This window comes from Netta rufina (genome assembly GCF_964035555.1).
Source record: "Netta rufina genome assembly, chromosome: 15".
Taxonomy (NCBI): domain Eukaryota; kingdom Metazoa; phylum Chordata; class Aves; order Anseriformes; family Anatidae; genus Netta; species Netta rufina.
The window spans coordinates 10,197,731-10,219,050 of record NC_140138.1 but is presented as its reverse complement, the minus strand read 5'-3'; the positions used below and the strand labels follow the sequence as shown (position 1 = coordinate 10,219,050).

Sequence of the window (21,320 nt, the reverse complement as noted above, 5' to 3'; positions counted from 1 at the left end):
ATTATTTTTTCATGACTGTAAATAGGACTCTTGCTAGTTTTATTTGTAATACAGTTTCTCAAACAGGACTCTTGGATGCTTACTAATGCTTCTCAGTCCTTGCTGGGATGTGACCACATCATTTTTAAATGTATGGCCTGAACCCTGGCTGCTTTTGTTGGTGTCATTCAACGCTGCAGCGCATGTGTCTACAAGGAGCTGCTGGATGTCAACAGTCTTAACAACAGGAGGGTGATCTTGCGGAGGGATGAGTGCGGAGGTCAGGTCAGGCTGCCATTCACCCCAGGGGCCAGCTCACCGAGCTGACACCGCGGTCTCTGCTGCGCTCAGGTAAGCAGCAGGGCAGGGCAGTGCGGGATGAAGGACTGGCCACTGTTCTGGTTGTATAGCGACGCTGCCACCAGTGTCAGTGTACTCATGCCTGTTTGCAACAGCTAAAGCCTAAGGCTGCCAGGCTCACTTGGCCTGGATACATTATGGTTTTAAAAGGGAGGAAGGAAAAAAAAAAAAAAAAGGAAAAGCTGCATTCATGTTTAATAAGAGAGTTCCTTTCAGGAGTGTTGAAGGCTTTAAATTCTAGGTATGAGAAACACTGATGTGAGCATCTCCTACTCACTCACTAGTACTGCCTCTGAACAACACTGCATTCACTTTTCCCCGCTATTATTTTGCCTGCTCCTTCATGCAGCCATAAATGGCTCTTTGCTCAAGAGCTGTGCAAAGCAAACTTGGGATCGAAAGTAGGAGGGTGTGATATTCTGTCAGCTGTAGTTCATCATGTCTAAGTAATAACTCTTTCAAAATTATCTTAGCCTATTCCAATTCATCCCAAGAAATCCTTTGTCTCAAACTTTGTAACAAATGTTTCCTTTAGCTTTTTTTCAATGCCCAAAACTTACCTAGCCATCCTTGTGCTTGCAAATTCGGTTTATTACCAAGAGATGGTCAGCCTTTATTTCTAGGTGGCAGTGGCTGCAAAGCACACAGCTGAAGCTGTTCAGGCTGTAAACCATCGCATCCTTCTGCTGATCATGTACTGTTACAGCAGCTCTGCACCCAGCTGCCCCCTGAAACCACCTGTGACGTTTGCACAGGTATGTGTGTCCCTCAAAAGGGCCCTTGTCCCTCCCCCTGCAGCCACTGTAGAATTTTTTTTTTGAAGGGTGCTGGAAGGTGGTCAAGGAAGGAAGAGAAAGTGGAGATTGTCCAAAAAGGATGAATCACCCATTCCTCCTTTCCATGGACTAAGGACAGTACTTTCCCAGAAAGGAGGCAGCAACTGCTTGAGGAGCTGGCACAGCACATTTCCAGAGATCCACGCAGTTCCCAAGAAGAGCCTTTAACTGTTGAGCAGCTGCTGTAGGTACTACATTAGCTTAGCTTAGCTTACTGGTTTGTGGCCTCCAACATTTTACTGAACACAACCCAGCTCATCCATCAGGCTCCTCCAAGGAACCACCTTGCTGAATTAGAGCACAGAGCAACAGTGATTGGGGTTTTTGCAAAAATACTGCCTCTACGTTGCCCCCAGCTCTTCCTCCAGCACTTGCCTAGGTCACTGCCGGGAAAAATGCTACAGCAAGAAGGGTTAACAGGAAAGCTATTGTGCTTTTAAGATGGTTTGAATAGCTTTTATTTTTAGACATTATAAAAGATACAGTGAAAGGCTATTGTTCTTATGATAAGGGGGTCTTTACAGAGACATCAATATTTAAAGTAATTAAGAATATCTTAACAAAAGATTGCTTAAAAACATGGCAGCTTAACAAGCACTGCTCCCTCCATTATCTTTTATTCCCATCAGACCAAGGCCAGACTGCGATCCATGGATGCTGCAACATAAACAAGAGATGTTATTTCTGTTCAGGGTAGCAAAGTTAGCTGGCCTAGCAGTGAGGAGCCAGGAACCCCGTGTCAGCACACTGAAAAACTGCAAGGTTGTTCTTTGTTTTTTTCCCAGCCAACCATGAGTCATCATTCTTTTTAAACAAGAAGCCTGGGCTGAACTATCATTCCTCTGGGAAACAGTAATTTGGGAGCCTCAGTTGGCAAGAAACCTCTTCCAGGCCGGAGAGGGTGCACCCTTTTTCCCAAACTGTCCCAGACATGGCTGAGTTATGCTGAAGCAGCATTTGACACCACGCTTCTGCAAGAAACCAGTTGTAGAGGGCTACATTCAATCAGCATTTGTCTAATGAGGGAAGAAGTGCTGCTGTCTCATTTTGCATGCTGTTATTCTTTGGTGTCATGGGAAACCAGCTAAATGATCTGTTCTCAAGGAAAAGAAATTGACGTTACCAACAACTGCCCAGGTAGAGCGGGCCATGCCCAGAGCTGCCTTTGGGATGCACCCTTGCTAAAATGGCTTGTCACAGGCACTGAGCCCAAACGGGCTTGGGATGCCTCCCCCCTTGCAGGGACGGTGGTCAAGAAGATAATACAGCAGCACATGTCCTCTCCTCAGGAAGCTTTGCAGGTAAGAGTGGGGAGCTGGGCCTGGCTGCGGAACCTGACAAAAGAGCTGCTGCTCTGGTTCCCTGCTTCTATAGCAGAGCCTGGCTCATGTCTCCCCAGAGGCCTGGTGCCCCTTCTGTTGAAGATGAACTTCAAAAAGACAGGGATAGATGTGACCCTTGTCTGACTGGCTGAAGAGCAATACTTAGAGAACTGAGAGGAGACTGCTGAACTAAGAATATATTTAGTAACTAAGGCCTTGCCTGGGAAAGATTCAATTTTCTTGTTAATAATTAAACAGGGACTGGCCATCCATGGCACTTCAGGGCCCTTGGGAAATAAAGGGAGCCTACCCCATATGGAAGCATCCCTGCTATTACCTCTGAGGTCCAACTCAACAATTGTGTCTTTCTTATGAAAGATAGCGGTGTTTTTTTTTTTTTTTTTTTTTTTTTCCCCCCCCAAATCATGCTTTTATAGCCCTGACAGAAGAATGGAGTTAACCTGGATCCCTGATCCATGGTAAGGATATGAAGCATATAAGGCAGGGTACCACCAGAGAACTGGTAGGTGGTGCAGGGGAAAGAAGGGGGAGGGGTATGATTTTAATTTTGTTAACAAAATAACTTGACCATATATAAAACACTACCAACACCTAGTAGAATTTCTGAAGTGTGTTTCTCTCCCTCCTTAAATGTCTTTCCTGCAAGGACGGTGTAGTGAGGGAGAGGGGAGGACTCCTAGCAAAAGAGAGGCAAGTTACCTGTTTGTTCCAGGGAAGAGAACGACGCACAAGGTATTCTTCTGCAGACTTCTATAAAGCTTTTTTATAATCTGGTCCAACTTCTTCACCTTTTTCCTTAGATCCTGCTCCTGTGTAACAGAATACAAGCATTGAAATCCCCTATTCTTCTACAAATATGTAACAATCACATCTGAAAGTGTTTATACAGAGACTGACCCTGGAGCTGTGTCAGGGATGGAAGGGGCTACTCTATTTTTGGATAGCTTGTGGAAGTGCAACAGTCCAGCTGCAGGGAGTGCCACACACCCTACTCACACGGCACTGCAGCTTCCTCCACTGAAAATGGGAGCTGCACCTACATCTATCCTTTCCTGTAGGCTATACAACTTGTCGCTTCTCTCTGACTTCCATACGCCTCCCTATACCTGTGCATTGCCCAGCGTGCTCTCAGCTGGGAGGCTGCAGTTCCCCTCTGTGGAACTCACTGTTCCATAGGCCCAGGCTGTTTTTCAGTTATTCTGTACCCCACTAATGCCACGTTATCTCCTGCTGCCTTATGAAAATTGAGCCATGGCAGCCTCTGCACCAGCAGAAGATCCAACTGCTACATACAGCTCTGTACCTAAGCCGCCTCCCAGTGACTACCTCTGGTTCCCAGGGCAGAGGCAGTTCCATGCCATTATCCTCGCTAACAAACTGCAACAAACGCCAGCATAGCCTTAAACTCACAGAGTCAGATAGAGGCACCGTCTTCTCACATAAGCTGTTTCCTACTTGCTTCCCCCTGCTGTGATTCATTTGCCATATCCATCTCCAGAGGTGACCTGAAGCAAGTGCCTTCCTACTTCTTAACTTGCTGCCCTTCACAGCCCAGCTGTTTATAACTTCAAGGGCATCCACAGCACTTTGTGATGTCTGGAATTCTGAAAAGACAAGAAAGGGATCACCCTTTGCCAGTTATGATGCCCTGTTCTTTGGCACCTGCAGGGCCGTGCTGAAAAGGTAGAGGGTTAAAAAGGGAATGAGACACTGAAATCACTGCAGTAAGCAGATGCTCATCCTGCAAACAGGTAAGTGTCAGACTACAGAACTGCCAGTTACATGCAACACCACTCATCTGGCTGTTCTCTTCATTTTTTAGAAGTGATTACATGTCTGTGCAAAGCTTCACAGTAGCCAGCTGTGCTTTCACCCAAGTATCTTGAATACTGTCACTTGGAGCAGATGTGAGGTTCAGTTGCTCTTGCTGTGTCACTGAATTTCCCAGCACTGCTGAACAAGCTTATTTGAAGGAAATAACCAGGCTGCATGGCAAAGCTACTTACTGAGGAAACAGCAGTTCCTGTGCCTTCCACTCTGGAGATCCTTTGGCAGGAACAGAGTTTCCAGGCCTTCCAACTGGCTGAATTCTTCTTGCAAGTCTGTTTCGCTTAATGACTTCTTTAGACCCGCCACATAAATCACACCTTCGTTTTCTATATCGTGTTCTAGTTCCTGTATCAGAACATCACAGTCCAGCGTTGCAGCAGTGACAGGTCTCTGAACCTGGGTTAGGTCCAACAGGAACACACACAGCACATCAGCCAAAGCAGCCCTGTGTTCTGAGCTTCTGTTTTAAGTGATTCTGTCCAATTGCCAAAACTGTTAGCTATTTTTCCCTTCCGTGAACAATGTAATTAAGGAAGGATAGATTAATTAGTCATGAAAAACATGTCTGTAATGCAGGACAATTAAGAATACTATGTATGTGGCATTTTAACACCTGGTTACTCAGCTCCTCATTTTTAAGACACAGTTGCCAGGTCAGAACACTTTCTAACCCTTTCTGCTGGCAGATGGCAAAGAAAGAGGGCAACAACTTTCTGCCATCTCCTTTCTGCCAGTGGCCCTAAATTGTCTAGAGACAGGGAGATGGCAACAGCACAGCCAGCCAGGATTCGCCCAGACTCTATGCTCAGGGTAGGCACTACGAAGTGACATATTAGTCAGTATTCCTGTGCTACATGTAACTTAGGCTTTTGCTATTTACTTTGTTTACCTTAATGCAGGAACCTGCTACCTCAGCTCCATCTAGGCTTTCCACAGCAAGCTGGGCAGCTTCTAGCACCTCATACTGGATACAGACGTAGGGCTTGAAACAAGATAATACACTTCAGATTTATGAATAATACACATTAGCCCTACCCCTTGTTGTAAGTTGTGTTTGTTTTTGTTTTTTTTTAATAGCATATAAAAAGGGTAGGGTGGGTAATACAGGTAACACTCCATACACTGTAGCTGTTTAAAAAGCCTTCAATTAACTTGGCAATTATTAGCAACCTTGTTTTGCCACTAAAGGCCTTAGCATATCAATTCTCTTGAGAGGAACAAAAATCATCTTGGTTTCACCAGTACTCAGTTAAAGCTCTTCAGCTTGAGCAGCATTGTTATGCCACATCAGCTATGCTTCTTGTTGCTGTGTGCAGCAGCTTTTATATGTGCTGAATTGTTGTAGCTCATGACTAAGCAGCCAGAGAAAAAAACACAAGAGACAAAAAAAGATATTTAAGTGGTTCTCATCCCTATCTATCCTAGAGGTTACTCTGGACTTCACTGCCTGTCAAACTGAATGCCTTGAGTGCCCCTCACCTGGTACGTTTCCGTTACCACTGTCAGAGACTGGATTGGTCCACACTTCCCAAATTCTTTTTTCACAGACTTCAGGCAGAAACTTTCTTCAAAAGGACCTGCATAAATTGTCAGCATGTCAGTCAGCTTGCTTCTCACCTGTGGGAACACAGATTAGAGAAGGAACTTCACAAAGCATACATGTCTCTTTCCAAGTTGAGCAATGAAGACTAGTCTTGCTCAAAAAAAAAAAAAAAAAAAAAAAAAAAAAGGTACCTTCTCACAAAATCCAGCAGGAAGATGAGATGCAATGTACTCTGGACCCAAACTGAACTGAATGATACTGAATGTGGAGAGGGGAACATCTTCTAAGGCTCTCTGAAGAATCTGGGAGGAAAAGAGTACATATGGCTCAAAGAGGTGCAAGGTAATTGTACTGCAAAAGATCAGAAACAAAGCTCTTGAATTTAGTTCTCCACTTTAATTGTCATTATTGTCCAAGGAAGCCCTCAGGCAGAAATTCTTCTTTAGTGAGTCATGAGAGGGTGATAGAGGATCAAAGCTTATTTCTGAAATAAGAAAATGGATTTAGCTAACCTGGTATTAACACTATTGCTAACGCTACCGTCAGCCAGCTTTTTAAAATAGGACTCATCAACCCACCCCCAGAACAAGAACTTCAAACTACTTTGAAGCTTGCTTAGACCAACCCACCCAAATCCATTCACCTGTTTGTTTGAAGTGCTTAGGTTACTCTGACACAGGCCAGAAGAGTCCACTTCTTGTCTGCCTAAAAGGAGGGGTTTTTGGCCAGTCACCTGCAAGCAGTCTAAAAAACTAGCGGAGAGAAAAAAAGCTGTGATGCACAGTAGTTATTGATATGGTGAGTTAAAAGCATGTAAGGAAGTGCCTGTCACTGAGAAATGACACAGTTCATTAAAGAAATCTTAAATAATATTCTTGCCCTCAAGATCAAAAGCAGCCTGGAAAATGCTTTGTGAAATTTAAGATACTATTTCTGAAAATTTTACAGTGTTACTCTACAATTATCTGTGTCTCTCTGAAGGCACTGGTGGCTTTTGAAAACATAAGATACTTCTATGATTTCACTGAGGATTTGATCAAAGGAAAAACATGCATATCTGAGAATCTTATTACCATGGTTTGGATAGATGCGGAGGATCATTCGACTGCTTCTGGACCCTACATCCTTGTGGCTGTAACGCAGATTTGTTCTGTGACACCTCAGTCAGTCTTTCAGTTGTCAGCAGCATTTCCAAATTTAGTTCTGCTACCTTGTGGAAGGAAGAAGATGAGTAGCTTGGTTTCATCTCAACTAATTGTAGCTAACCAAATAGCATGTGCCTTCTCTATGAGTCACCTAGGCACATTCCACAGTAGTGGAGAAAGACAAACATTCATTTTTTGCCTTATTATTTTCTGTTGTCATTTTAAGCATGCAGCACTTAGGGCATCAACCAGCACATCCAAAACATCCTCTCAAGAAACCAACAGTACAAGGGGATTCAAAAAACCTCCTGCCAAAACATACGAGGTCCTCACTTCTTTATTTAGAAAAAAAATGATAGGTACTCCTGTAGGCTGCAAGCGTCTGAATCTTTCTTCCCCCAATGCCCCTCTGCAAGATCAGCCTGATTTCTCTTTTAAATCAGTAAGAGGATGGGCAATAATGCTTTTTCTTCGTATACACAACTTGTATATTCTGCTGTTAAAGATATTAGATATAGCTACCTTTGCTGGTCCTTGCTCAATAAAGAATTGAGCCAGTTCCAATGCAGCTCTTGCATCTTCTGTAGGATCATGACCAAGGTTCTGGTCACACTGGATCTCCTTCCTAGGGCATCAAAATTAGGTGTACTGGCAGGTTATCTGTTTTTCCATACTGACCAACATCTCGTCTTTTCTAAATTGGGTCCTTTTCAGGCAAAATAGCTTTCCCCTCTCCAAAAAGGATTTCAATTCTGTGCAGCAGTATTCTTGTGAAATATTCCCCAAAGTTACTGCAAGAAATATTTTTGCAACATTGAGCAAAACACCGTTTACAGGGTTTGACAGAAGCAGCAGTAATACTTGGTATTCTGAGGCATGATTATTTTTAATTTTGCTTTTTCCTTGACCAATGACCCAATGCACAGGCAGGGAGGCAACCTCCAAGTCAGTGAGGTTTGGAGCTACAGAGTAAATGGTGCGTGCTGGATTGTTAAGATGTGCTATGATAGCTAGCATAGCAAGGGACATGATTAAGTCAGTAAATTATACTTCTATAAGTTAGCTTTTCTTTCTAGATAACTGCAACATATCTCATTTATGTGAGCCGGAGTTCATTTGCTGCTCTACAATTTCATATAGTGGTAGAAGTGCAGAAAAGCTAGTTTTGTGGTTCACATACAAATGAGCTCATTACTGGTTGTGTCATAGCATCCCTGCTTGCTCAAAGATAAGCCAATTTATGACACTGCCTGATGTTTCAAGCACACAGTAAACTCCTCTTTATTGTCTGTTTGCACAGCCTGCTCTCCTTCCTTTTGAGTTTTATCAGAAGGAAAAAAATTCTCATCCTAATGGTGGAAGAGCAGGACCCTATAGCCCCCATAACAGTTTCTAATACTTTCCATGACAATGCAAAAATAATCTTACCCTAAAACAGCTTTGGCTAAAAATTTTAGCTTAAATCTTCGACCTTCATTTCTGGCAAAAAGCAGTGAAGTATCAATAACACTAGGGTGGATCATCTGGAGGAGAGAAAACATCATCAGTTTAATTAAGAACAGCACTCACATAGAATTGGGCAGTGACTCCATTATCTGTGCCTCTGGCCTTTCATTTCAGTTGCCTATTTGTCACTGACAGATAACTGGTTCAGACAAGAGAACACATGGGAACCATGAAACAGCCCCAAATCTCCTTTCTAATGCTCTGTTGGGAAGACCAAGGTGGGGTTGGAATGACTACGACTCAAGCATTTTGGCCGGTTAAATTCAATACAGGAAGGACTTCAGTTCTTCCCATGACAGTGATCGAAAGCACCTGGCTGAAGCAGAAAGGTGAAGCTTCTTCCTTTTGGGTTCTGAACAGCACCTTGCAGGTTTTATAGATGGAAGGGGAGTATTTCTCTTTTAAATCCTTACAGCCGTAAGGCTATTCATAATGAAAAGCAACTAACAAGTGTTTACTGATTAAAAAAAAATTGAACTTTCAGACCTGAAACGAACAGCAGTTCTGGGAAAAATACTCTTAAAAGCATACTCACTTCCAAAGCCTGGAGATCAGCATTTAGAGAATGACCCACCAATACTGCATCATGCGGCAGTATTTTTTTTAGTCTGCTTTGTATGTCTGGCAATCTTGTTTTCACCGGAAGCAGCATCTTCCTTGTGATTCCTGAGAATCTTCAAAACAGAAAATGGAAGGAGTACAAGCTGTGCATCAGCAACAGCACTTACTGGAGAACATTACAAGCAGCATATGTAAAATAAGAACCCAGTGTAACAAATGAGAGAATGCAATTTATTGCTTCCTTAAATGCATTCCAACATAAGAGGATATACTGCACAAATATTAAGCTGCTACAGTTACCATATCTGTTTCAAAAGTTTGTTCTTTTTCAAGCATAACTTAAGTGATGCAGTTCTTAGCATCAGATAGCACAGGTAAGGAAATATTGCAAAGCTGACATGGAAGGAAATGCTTCCAAGTAACCTGAGGGAATTGGCACTTCACCTCCTGGAAACATGCAGGCAAAGTCTTAGAGAAGACGTGGCTTGAATTTTGCCTTCTTTTGTTATAATACTGAGCCCAGCCCTAGAGCTTGAAGTGAGTTTATGACCCGCACTGTTCATTTTCTACAGACGAGCAAACTTAGAGAGCAGAGACCCAGACTGCAATCCCGTACTCTTACTCACCCTGTGTCCTACTTTATATCTGGAAGTAAAGAGTAACCTGTACTGTGTATCATTAACTTTTCCTAGAACACTGCAGAATGATAATGCTTCTGTCTAGACACAGGGGCACTGCACAGCAGGGAGTGCATACATAATGTTGGTTATTCTACCCACAAAGCACAAACCAGATTCTTAACACCAAGTACAATGCAGTAGACATTGGTGAGTAGACAAGCGTACAGACCAGAGTCTTCTGCAAGGTCCTGTGTTACAGGCTTGATTTGAAAGGCTTGTAGCTCTTGAAGAGATAAGACACTTCAGTACGACTCACCTGGTGCGGTAGTTCACTATTGTGCTTTCAGGTTTGACTAGTTCATTCAAGAGGCATTGACCCTGTGCATCCACCAAAGAGACACGAGTGACTTCATTCCCCCTTGCAGTCAGGCACTGTCAGGAAAAAGCAGAGGCAGCTTTTGAATCAGCACAACGCTGCCATTCAACAACCTTAGCTGAGATCTGCTTTGGCTACAGCCAGCATCACTGCTAAGGAGTTGCTTTACTTAGAGATCTGCCAGTTATAGCTTGCTTCATGCTGTAGCATGCTTCGTTTTAATTGTTAAATGCCCACCATAAACACAGCGAACACACAGGCAAGCACAACACAAAGATAGCCTTTACAAAGAAGTGCTGATTTCACAGAATCAGTTTGTATTCTGCACTGCAGGGCTGCAACTGACAGCACCTTCACCAGAGAAGATAAATAGAATTTAAAAGTAGGGCCCAAATCACATTGTTAGTCACTCAATGCTGATGCCAACGGGGCATCTCTGCAAGGTCAGAACTGCACTAAGAGAGGAATCCTCACCACAGCACGTTGCTGAAAGAACTGGGATGGCTAAAGGTGTAGCACAGGGACATCTCTGCATTCCCAAGCTTTGGGGAGAGCTGGGAGAAGGAGAGTTACTGCAGCATTGGTGATGGACCTGGCAGTTCCAGATGCTGTTCTGAAAACCACCATGTAACTGAGTTCTCTGGAGGAGAACTCTGAGTCCTTCCTGTGGTTGTATTAACACTGGTACCATCACTGAAGGGATTGGCAGCAGATGTATTAATACATCTATTGTATATTTTATATATATATATATACACATTTATTAATACATGGTTTAATAAATGCCCAGGGTGCCTGGCTCATTTTGGAATAGCTGCTTGGAGCTTGATTGCTTGACTATGCTTTGTAAGGTCACACATTTATTTTTACCATTTCACAATCCAGACCAAAGAGGGGGCTGCTGTCTGTCCTCTGCTGATCACACTCTGTATGCACATAACCCTTACATCCAGGGGAGCCTAAAATGAAAAGACACCTGTGAACAAGACACAGACCTCCCTCTTCTAACAGAAGTCATGTATCTTACATGACCAGGCATATCATTAACTGGCAAAATTAAAAGCAAACAAAAACCAACCCAGCCCAACCAAGCAAAAACCTCAAAAAACTGACCTTTCATGGGATAATCATTTTTTTTCAGCTCTTCTAAAGTTAGAATGTACCTAGTAAGGCCTTGTTTTGATTCTCCGTATTTCCGGATGATGGGATCACATTGCAAGTCTGAGTTTTTAGGAATACATCCACTGCTAGTGGAAATCAAGCCTGTAACATACAGAATCACCTGTCAAGTTCAGATAGCACTCCTTACTTGCAGTTTTCTGCGTTAGTATGCACACTAAGAGGTTACACCATTTCACAATTAAACACTACGTGGAACAATAAGATACTTTATATATATATATATATATATATAAATAAAAGGATAAATGATACATGCTGATGTGTGACAGGGTACTTGAATCCTACTCCCAGTTTAGCTACTGGCAGTTAGCTGATTGTGAGCAAGTCACGTCACAAATCTGTCTCACATTCCTTTCAGTAACAGAACACTTTTCTCATAAGCATGACAGCATAGTCATCTGTTATGTAAGCTGTAAAAGTTCTCTTTTTTCCTACTTTCTGTGTGAAATTCTTTTCCCAAAGTATTATTAGGAGAAAAGACACTCTGTGGCTCAAAAAGAAGCAAACTGACACCAGAATCCACAGCTGTATAAAGTCTAATTATTTTGTAGGTGATTCCCTGCAGATTGCACTTAAAGAGAAATATACCTGACATCTCAGATCTGTGACTGTGCAGTAGGTTTACAGTCAGGATGCTAGAGGACTTTGTCAATACATTGAAAGTAACAGCTGTTCATTCTCCCATTTAGGACTGGAATTCAAGATTCTTTGTTACACTTCTAACAATTTCAGTGAAGTTCTCATTGTAGTCTCTTGCGGGTTTTGTACAAGCCCGTTGGATTACAATCACCTCTATAAAGAGTGTAAAAATAGGAGATCAGTTGTCAACATACCTATTCTTTACCTTGATTTGCAGCTCAGCATAGCAAAGAAAACTACGAGCAAATGAGTAATATCTTAGCTTGAATCTACTTTATATCCGTGTATCTATTATTAGATATACATTACAATAAAATAACCACAAAATGGATAACGAAGCATCAGAATTTTGGGTTAAACTTACTAAGGTTTTCTGTTCTTTTTGCATATACTTATGACAGTAAGTCCAACAGAGAGTTACTGAACTAGTTAGAGGAACTAGCCTCTTGGCTATTATACTTGTTCCTTTGTAAACAAGTTTAGCATAGCAGCATGTTGGGGTAGCACAGCATGCAAAGCTATTAAATTACTCTTGAAAGCAAATCACTGTGACTAAAACGGATGGTGCAAAGCCAACCAAGATACCTTGTGCATTGTTTTGAGTTTTCGCATCTGCTCCTTCTCCATACAGGTTGGCTAGGAAGCTGGCTGAAGAAGGTGGTAATGTGAATCTCTGGAGAGAAAAAAAAAAAAAAAAGAAAAAAGAAAAAAAAGAGATGTTTTAGGAACTTTGAATCACAGCAGAAATGTCAAGTATATAAGGTGCCTCTTTATCCCCACAGCAATAACATTTAGAGAAAGGTGGTTAAAAAAAGTAGCAGAAGCACGTTGGGCATTTTCACAAGAAAACAAAACAAAACACAAACCAAACATTTTGATGATGACGCACACTATAGAATTCTTTGTACTAAGGAAAGATTTGCTTTCCCAGATATGACTGCAAATGCAAGTTTCAGACTTTAATTGATAGAAACTAAAGCACTTCCAGACTTTCCAGCTAAGCTGTGATTTTGTATTTGCTGCAGTTCAGAGAGAATTCTCTAGAAGTTCCAATCAAAGCACTTCTTTCTTCCTTCAAAAACATTGCTTGTAGCTCAGAATAATGCTTTTGGGAAATGGAAGAAATCTGATAGAAAGTGTAAATTGTCAGAGTGAGATTTTTCAATCAGTCATAACTCTGAGATTCTCCTCACTCATAGCTTAAAGTAAATTTCAAATCAACCGAGGTATTTTCAATCTCCCAGGCATCCTGAAGATGTTGGAAGTACAGAGGGCTGAAACACCAATGTATGCACATTTCACCTGGTAAGGCTTCAAAGACCTAAGTCTTGAAAAATCTGCTTCCAATATTAAAGCCATGGTCTTTGTTCTGGGCTTACAAAGGCCACTAACAGATCCTCTCATTGCTTTAGGAGTCAAAAGGCAGACTCTTCCTATTGGAAAGACAATAATTTCACTGCAGCAATAATCATTGGGACGTGCTTTAAGGATTGCAGGAATTTTAGCAGACATCAATATAGCTTGGGGACTTACATGCTGGAACACTTTTCTGAGGTGTTTGAACTGTAAATAGAATTTGTAGAAATGGAGTTGGCTCATCTCATGTAGAACAATAACCACAACCCCTGCCAGGTGGCTTTGGTGATAAATACGGCACCAGCTGCAATTAAACAAAAGAAATCAAAGCAAAACAATCATCAAACACTCTTAAAAACAAACTTGGCGCCAACCCAGCTTTTCGGTCAGTCAGTGGCAAAGTGCCAAGTGACTTCAATGAGAAGAGGCTTTTCTAGCTTATCTCAGCCAGCCACATATTCCTAGAAGCAACATAACATGAGAGACAGAAAGAATGAATTGTAGCAAAATTCTGTTACAGTACCATTTCAAGTCATAACCTACCCACCTCATTTATATTAATCAGAATATGAAACATACAAGTAACTTCAGCTGTAGTGATACAGTCTAGTCAATCAAACTGAAGAATGGAATCATTTCATCAAAATGAAAGCTTCACAAAATCACTTTCTCTTTGACAGTAAAAATCCAAAGTGGAGCATTTTGGCCTTTAACTTTATTATATTTCACCATATTTATGCCATCCGAGGTTGTATACACTCCTCAGCCTCCCACTTCCATTGCTGAGAAATTGCCCCGAAAAAGAGCAGTGATTAAATTGTCCTTCCCAAAACACTCTAGAGAAAACATTTCAATTATATCTGTCATTAAATGTTTTGCATTAATATTTTAACATATTTTTTTTTCTCAGTGTGTTTTTTATACAAAAAATTGTTTAATTTTTGGTAACTACATGAAGCAAAGCTATGAAATGGTAGAATTTTTATCAGAGGAGAAATTGTGGTCTCCAGCCAAGTCTAACAAGAACCATATCTACACAATGCAGTCTGTCATTATGGCATCTGTGCTGCAAGGATTCTAAAACAAGCATTGCCTATGCCTTTAGATAGGTTTTCACAGCATATGAGGACATAAGACAGGGTTGATTCCCAAATATGAAAGTGTTATACCTGGGCTGTGTGACATTGTAGCATTTTCCCAAAGCTGCATACTTTAACAACTCGTAAACTTGGTCATGGCTGATTTCACAGTCCTCACCAAATAAAGCTGCAGACAAGCGAGATGACTTTTCCTGCAGAAAGGAAAATGCCAGTAAAGAAAGTTCCATGTGATCACATAAGTTTGCAGAAAATGAAGTCAATTATACAGTAAAAGGAAACTATTTACCACTCAGGTGCAATCAACTACATGTAAAATAACTCTTCCATTCAGTATGGGCAAAAAGTTCCTTTCCAGATCCCACTTCAATATTAAATTCACTGTCAGTGTTTCAGTAACCCAGGTCCTCTAACTTCACAGATGTATTTTGTAACAACGAACATGTGAGGACATATATAGTAAGGAGACTTTTAAGGTTACTTAATTTGCAAATATGATGTGCTATAGTCTCAACCCCTTCACCCACTCCCTGCTGTGGAGCTTTGGGCATTTATAGAAGAGTTATATGTAGCCATTTGTTCTGTTGAAACTCATGTACTTCATTTACACTGTGTCATCTGCTTCGGTGGATGGATCTGCTGGCCTCTACAGGAAAAATGTTTCGTTAATATGCAAGGCAGATACGAGGAAAAAAGCATCAGACTAGATGAGATGAAATGAACGCAACCGCACAACTCTGCACAACAGCTCTTTAAGCCATGATCCTAAAATCAAGAGTTCTCCCAAGCTGGCCAGCAAGCAGGTACATTATTTTGGAGGCCTCCATTACCCATCTGCCCTGTTCCGATAGCGCTCTTTTGGCCTGCAGTTTTTACAGATACTCTTTTTTACCTAATGAAAAGACACTGTGGCATACTGATGTCATAGCTGAAAAGAAAAAATGAGGAAAAAAAGCACAAACAAGCAACCAACACTACAGATGGAATCCCGCAGGGGGCTTACTCGGGTATCTGCCTCGCTACCAGGCAGTGTTTTCCCTAGCACGCTACCGAGCCTCGTGCTCGGTAATTGCGGCAGAGCCTGCCCCCTGGGCTGTGCTGGTGCAATTTAAGGCCCGGGTTAGAAGTTAAACAGAGGCGCCAGCCTGTGAGGCTGAGCGGCCAAACCCCCGCTAGGAACCCGCAGCGCCATGGCCCCCAGCCCCTCAGGCTGACCCGAGGCTCCCCGCCTCGGCCGCCTACCTTCGCCTTGTGCCGGCCGCCCCGTTCCGTCCTGCTCCTCTTCCGAGCCGCCCCCAGCCCCTCCGCGGTGCCATCAGCCTCGGCGGGCCTCTTGCAGGCGTTCCCGCAGCCGCTGCCAGCCATGACCCCGCTCCGGGCCGCCGGAGCTTTCCTCAGGGCCAGCCCCGCCCCGCGGCCCCGCTCCGCCCCGCTCCGCCCGCGGCCCGGCGGGAAGCTCGAAATGGCGGCCGGCGGCCCGCGCTGAGGCGGGGATGGCCACCAAGCGCCTGGCCAGGTGCAGGCCCCGAGGGCGCCGGGAGGGGAGGCCGGGAGCGGGGCGAGGCGAGGCGGGTGCTGAGGGGAGCTCGGTGCCGCCCGCAGGCAGCTGGGGCTGGCGAGGAGCAGCGGGCGGGCGCGGAGCGGAGCGGCGGTGACGGCGGAGCAGCGCTTCGGGCACCTGGTGGTCGTGGACCTGGAGGCCACCTGCTGGCGGGGCGAGCGGCGCCACAGCCCCGAGATCAGTGAGTGGCGGCCCAGCGGGCCCTCGGCGCCTGGTCGCCCTCCGCTGACGGCTCGGCCCGTGTTACGCGGACGGAATGACCTCCGCGAGCAGCTTTAACCTTTGTGGCCTGTTCCTTCCCCGTCTCGTTCTGGTTTTGTCGCAGTTGAATTTCCAGCAGTCCTGCTGAACACCGCCACCGGAGAGATCGAAGCGGAGTTCCACACCTACGTCCAGCCCCAGGAGCATCCCGTGCTCTCCGAGTTCTGTACGGAGCTGACCGGCATAACGCAGGTGTAGTGCCGTTCTGGGTGAAGTTAAAATTGCTGCTTACTACTATTTTGTGGAGACCTTTAAAGAGGGCTAAGGAGAAATAAGCCTCAAATGAATTCCAGTCCATATTAACACATACATCTCTTCTTCTCTTTCATAAAGAATCAAGTCGATGAAGGGGTACCTCTAAACATTTGTTTATCACAGTTTTTGAAATGGATTCAAAAGATACAACAGGAGAAGAAAATTGTATTCAGTTCAGATACTCCAAGTAATTCTATTTCAGAAGCAAAACCATGTACGTTTGTCACTTGGACAGGTAGGTAGAATTTTCATTTAATTTTTCTGCAAATTAATACCCATTAAAACTGAACATTTGGTGGTGCTAGTAAGATTGCATCTTCACTGCTAGGGAGTCAAAGTCCTGTTAAATATTAGGGATATGATATCGGATAAGACTGAAAATATGAATACTGTTGAATTCTGACTTGTTCACTCTATATTTGTCTCCAGGGTCATCACATTTTTCTGCTTTACACAGAGTGCAATGTGTTGCCATTCTCAACAAGTGTAAATGATTTAGTGAGGTCTCCAAGATATTTATGTATCACAAAGTCATTGTTTACTAAGAGCATGCACTCACTTGTCATCTTGAACCATTGCAGCAACCCAAGTGCTTCTCATGTACAAAGGCTTCATGTGTCCTGTACCCATCTGTACAGGATGTTACTAGTATGTTGATTCATCTCTTTATGTAGGTTTTAAGGCATGCTTAGGACAGTTATGGAAGTACAGCAGTACCAGCGACCTGCCCAATTAAACGTCTGTGCTCACTATCTATAGTTATCACGCAAACAGTTGCATTTTTTCTTGCTGATTTTTTTTTTTTTTGTAACCCCTAGTCCATTCAGATGAGAGAAAGGCCTAATTGGAAGGCATCAGGATTAAAAAATATAGTAAATCTTCATTTGGTTTTGCTTTTTCTGTGCAGACTGGGACCTGGGTGTGTGCTTGCAGTATGAGTGTAAAAGGAAGCAGTTGCGAAAACCTGACATCTTAAATTCCTGGATTGATCTCAAAGCAACATATAAGGTGAGAAAAATCAATAGACTGACACACTTATACCCATGTTACCATCTCAAAGGCCAAGTATACCTAAACCAATAGCGTATGTTCCAGTGTCTAGTTACTCCTTTGTTTTCTTTCTGTGTTATCACTCAATAATGAATTGCATGCTCTAGAACGGCATGAATTTTAACAGTCTTAATGCTTAGAAAAGTATTGAGTATTTCTGTTACATAAATGAATGATAATCCCAGAAGATTTTTTTTGAGCTGCTCTTCCTTTCCTGACATCTTTTACTCTGATTGCTGCCTTAACTTGTTTTTCTTATGTTCTTCTTACTGCTTTACACTGCTGCATGGAAAATAGTGATCCTCAGCTGTTTAGAAGGTACATATGGACCTAGTACAGGATTTAAATATATGTATATATATATATACAAACTTTGACCAGAAAGTATATTCTGAACAGCATTAGCAATACTGGAAAATGAATATATATATATATATATATATATATATATATATATATACACACACACATATAAAATATATATATAAAATGCATTTATACTGAGAAAATGAAAGGCTTTGTGTACGTGTGTTTGTGTTGGTGGGATTTTTTGGCTCATTTTTTCATAGTCTACATTGGAACAGAGTTCTGCCTCAGGGACTAATGGCAGCTGGGTTCCCCTGTGTAGCCAGGGAAGCTCTCAAAGGTTTATCCAGGAGTCTACCTGTCCACTGATACTTGGAGTTTAAGCAGCAGAATTAAGTCTCTGAAGATAAGCAGGGCATTCATATGAGAAACAGGGATTATTAAATGAGAAAAAGTATTATATTTGGCACATACGTAAACTCTTTTTAATGCTTATGCCTTTGCAATGCATAACAGTTTAAATATTCAAGATAGTATTTATCAGTGTATTCCTCAAGGCTGTTGTTAAGGCCTTCATCAATGCAAACCATAAAGTGCAAATGAAGGTAAAATGAGGTAAGATAGAATGGATTAGTTTAAGGCTGGGAGAAGGGATTTATGGTTCTTTCCATTCTAATCTGTTACAGGGTAAGTCACATACTGAGTTACACTTGTCTTCATTTTACAGTTGTGATAAATATTTGGCCTTGTGAGATGTACTATTTGTAAGGTGATATTTCTGAACTGTTTTTCACTCCACTGTGAAGGGGTTTTGAAATATTTTTTTATTAACCACCTGCATGTTTTTCCCTAGGCCTTCTATAATAGAAAGCCTAAAGGACTGAATGGTGCTTTGCAGGATTTGGGGCTAACTTTTGCAGGACGGGAACATTCTGGTAAGCATGATATGATCATCCTCATTTTAACATACATACATATCTTTTATAAGACTAGATAGCTACTGTTTAGCTTTAGTTAGGTAAACTAAACTAGCTAGTAATATCTACTAGTTAATATAAATGTTACCGTTACTTCCAGGCTATGCGATGTTCTGTTCAACAAAACCATCAAAGTAAGAAAAGACAGATTCTTCAACGATCAGTTTGTCATTTCTAACCTCATGCTTTGTTTCAGAAATCTTTCCTAGAACTTTTGCCTGTATGTTGCACAAGATCAAGCTCTGGATTGCTAGGGTGCAAAAGAAAAAAGAGTATGGGAAAAAGAGTATCAGGGAAGATCAAGAAAACTTGATCTTCCCTGATAGGTCTGGACAGCTTATTAGTGTAAGAGAATACCAGCGCAATGTGATTTTTTTACTTATTTTTTGACCTAACTAATACAACTGAACATGGATTTTGATCATTGTGTCTATATATTCAGCTATATGGGTTGTTCCTTCAGATGTTTCAGCACAGGAGATTTTTTTTTTTCTTTTTAACTTCCACTGCCCTTTTCTGAACTATATAACAGTGTCAGAATTATGTGAATCCATTTCATTTATGTAAGGTGTACCTAAATGTCACTTTTCCTCTAATAAGAACCATCCCCAGTAGTAGTTTAAAAGGAAGGCATTAATATAACCATGCTTTTGAAGGGTTGGATGATTCTCGGAATACTGCCCGTCTTGCTTGGAGGATGATTTGTGATGGATGTGTGTTGAAAATTACTAAATCTTTGGATAAGGTTAGTAACTATTTCGTATCTATCCTCCTACTTGTCTTACAGCCTGAAATACAGATGAAAGGTGAGCTATAACAAAACCAGTATCTTGACTGTGAATAATAATAATATCCATAAGCTGACACACTTACTAGTTTTGTACATTGATTTCTGAAACTACTTGAGTATTCACTCTCCAAAATCTCTTTTGATATATGGACTCCCTAGGCATATCTGAAGAAGAATTTAATTTCTAGAACACTGAACGCAAACTTCGCTGACAAGACTCCACTGGGAACTAACAGCAGACCTGAGACATCTAGAGAGAGAACTTGTAAAATAAACTCTCTGGCAGAGAAAAACCACAACAGTATTGCAGGATTTATCATAAATTCTAATGTACAAACTGAAGAACAACAGACCACTTGTACTGATTCCTCTGCAGACATCCATGTTGCATCTAGCAGCAGCTCGAGGACTGACTTAAACAATCAAGCCCAAAGCTCTTTGTCAGTGTCTACTGACAGATTTCCTCTTCCTCTTAGACATGTGCAGCAATCTCACAGTAATTTATCAACAGGCATTCAGCGAGGATTGAACAACGGGCATATTATGAGTACAACCAGATACAGCCCAGTACATGAATCAGGACTAGTACTTGTCTCCACTACCATCTCCTCAGTTAACATCTCCACTGAGGATATTAGTACTAGTTCTGACTGTTTACCTCTGCTGGCTGACTGGGAAGATGTAGCTTTAATACCAGAATCTCAATCTGAACAAAAATCAGACTGTGTTGAATTTAAAGATGGCTCAAGTATGGATATTTTAACAGTGTTTGAAGAAGAAACAATTCCAAAGCAATCAGCTGTGATGAGTTCAAATAATCAAAGTTCAGGGAAAAGTGTTGTACCTGTGGAATCTCTCAAATCTATCATTTACAAAAGTCCTGATACTACTATCTATAATGTAGGAACAGTACAAGGGCAGACTTCAAATCTTTCAGCCTTTAAGTTACCATCTGCAAAGGCAAATGCTATTTCATCACAATCAAAATCATTGAAAAATTATTCCACTCCTTTTGAGGTTCCTAAAAGAAAGCCAACTAGTCCAAAAATGTTCCCACCAGCAAAGAAACGGTCTTTCTCTATATATCAAGAAAAAAATGCATCTTTTGATCATTCCTTACCTTTAAGAAGTTCAAACTTATCCAAAGTATCTCATACCATTCTGAACTCCACAGTCAATCTGAATCAGCCTGTAACAGCTGTGAAAAACGAAAAACCAACTCCCCCTCTGTGTAACTGTGGTCGAAGAGCTAAAAGGCTTTATGTATCAAATGCTGGTCCAAATCATGGCAAAGCGTTTTTTTGTTGTCCTGTTGGTAAGCATGACAGTAATAAGAAAGGTTGTGGATACTTCAAGTGGGAAAATGCCTTTCTAAAAGAGAAAACTAATGTTCTCACCCTGAATGCAGGTGCCTCGACCTCTCTTGGAACTTGCCCCAGTACTTTAGGAAATTCTTCCAACAAAAACCGTTTGTTCCTTAGGCCATCTATGAGAACTTGACATTTACTTTTTTTTTTTTTTTTGGTCTGAATCTTTAATCGTTAGTTAACCACACTTTAATATAACCAGGACAGTCTAATGATGTCAGATGTTTTCATCCCATTCTCAGAATGTGACATTGCTTGGTTAATGTGGATAAAAATTGAAAATGCTCAAGCATACAATAATATTCATATATTATAAACTATATCATTAATGCAGTGTGAGAGAACAGAAAAAAGTAAATGCTAAGATTAGTATAAGCAGC

At 41.8% G+C, this 21,320-nt stretch overlaps 2 protein-coding genes across 3 annotated transcripts; one reads left to right on the top strand and one right to left on the bottom strand.

Annotated features, from left to right (window-relative positions):
* Nucleotides 1-1,625: 1,625 nt before the first annotated feature.
* On the bottom strand, nt 1,626-16,329 carry REXO5 (RNA exonuclease 5). Of its 2 annotated transcripts, XM_084295896.1 has the most exons (19): nt 15,616-16,329; nt 14,446-14,567; nt 13,454-13,580; nt 12,506-12,593; nt 11,213-11,362; nt 10,970-11,058; nt 10,040-10,155; nt 9,078-9,216; nt 8,465-8,559; nt 7,559-7,661; nt 6,965-7,101; nt 6,535-6,643; nt 6,083-6,193; nt 5,828-5,965; nt 5,238-5,330; nt 4,525-4,744; nt 3,929-4,122; nt 3,218-3,327; nt 1,626-1,832 (listed from the first exon to the last, which is right to left on the bottom strand). In XM_084295896.1, exons 1-19 carry the CDS (start codon nt 15,736-15,738, stop codon nt 1,763-1,765), a joined length of 2,334 nt encoding a protein of 777 aa, XP_084152022.1. In that variant the 5' UTR covers nt 15,739-16,329; the 3' UTR covers nt 1,626-1,762. The 2 variants fall into 2 exon arrangements, with proteins under 2 accessions (XP_084152022.1, XP_084152023.1); XM_084295897.1 differs by lacking the exons at nt 12,506-12,593; nt 13,454-13,580; nt 14,446-14,567; nt 15,616-16,329 and adding an exon at nt 11,870-12,007.
* ERI2 (ERI1 exoribonuclease family member 2) lies at nt 15,819-21,075 on the top strand. The gene is made up of 8 exons (XM_084295898.1): nt 15,819-15,889; nt 15,976-16,115; nt 16,260-16,387; nt 16,529-16,685; nt 17,358-17,458; nt 18,660-18,741; nt 19,440-19,528; nt 19,733-21,075. The coding sequence occupies exons 1-8, from the start codon at nt 15,867-15,869 to the stop codon at nt 21,071-21,073; spliced, it is 2,061 nt and encodes a 686-aa protein (XP_084152024.1). The 5' UTR covers nt 15,819-15,866; the 3' UTR covers nt 21,074-21,075.
* Nucleotides 21,076-21,320: the final 245 nt, after the last annotated feature.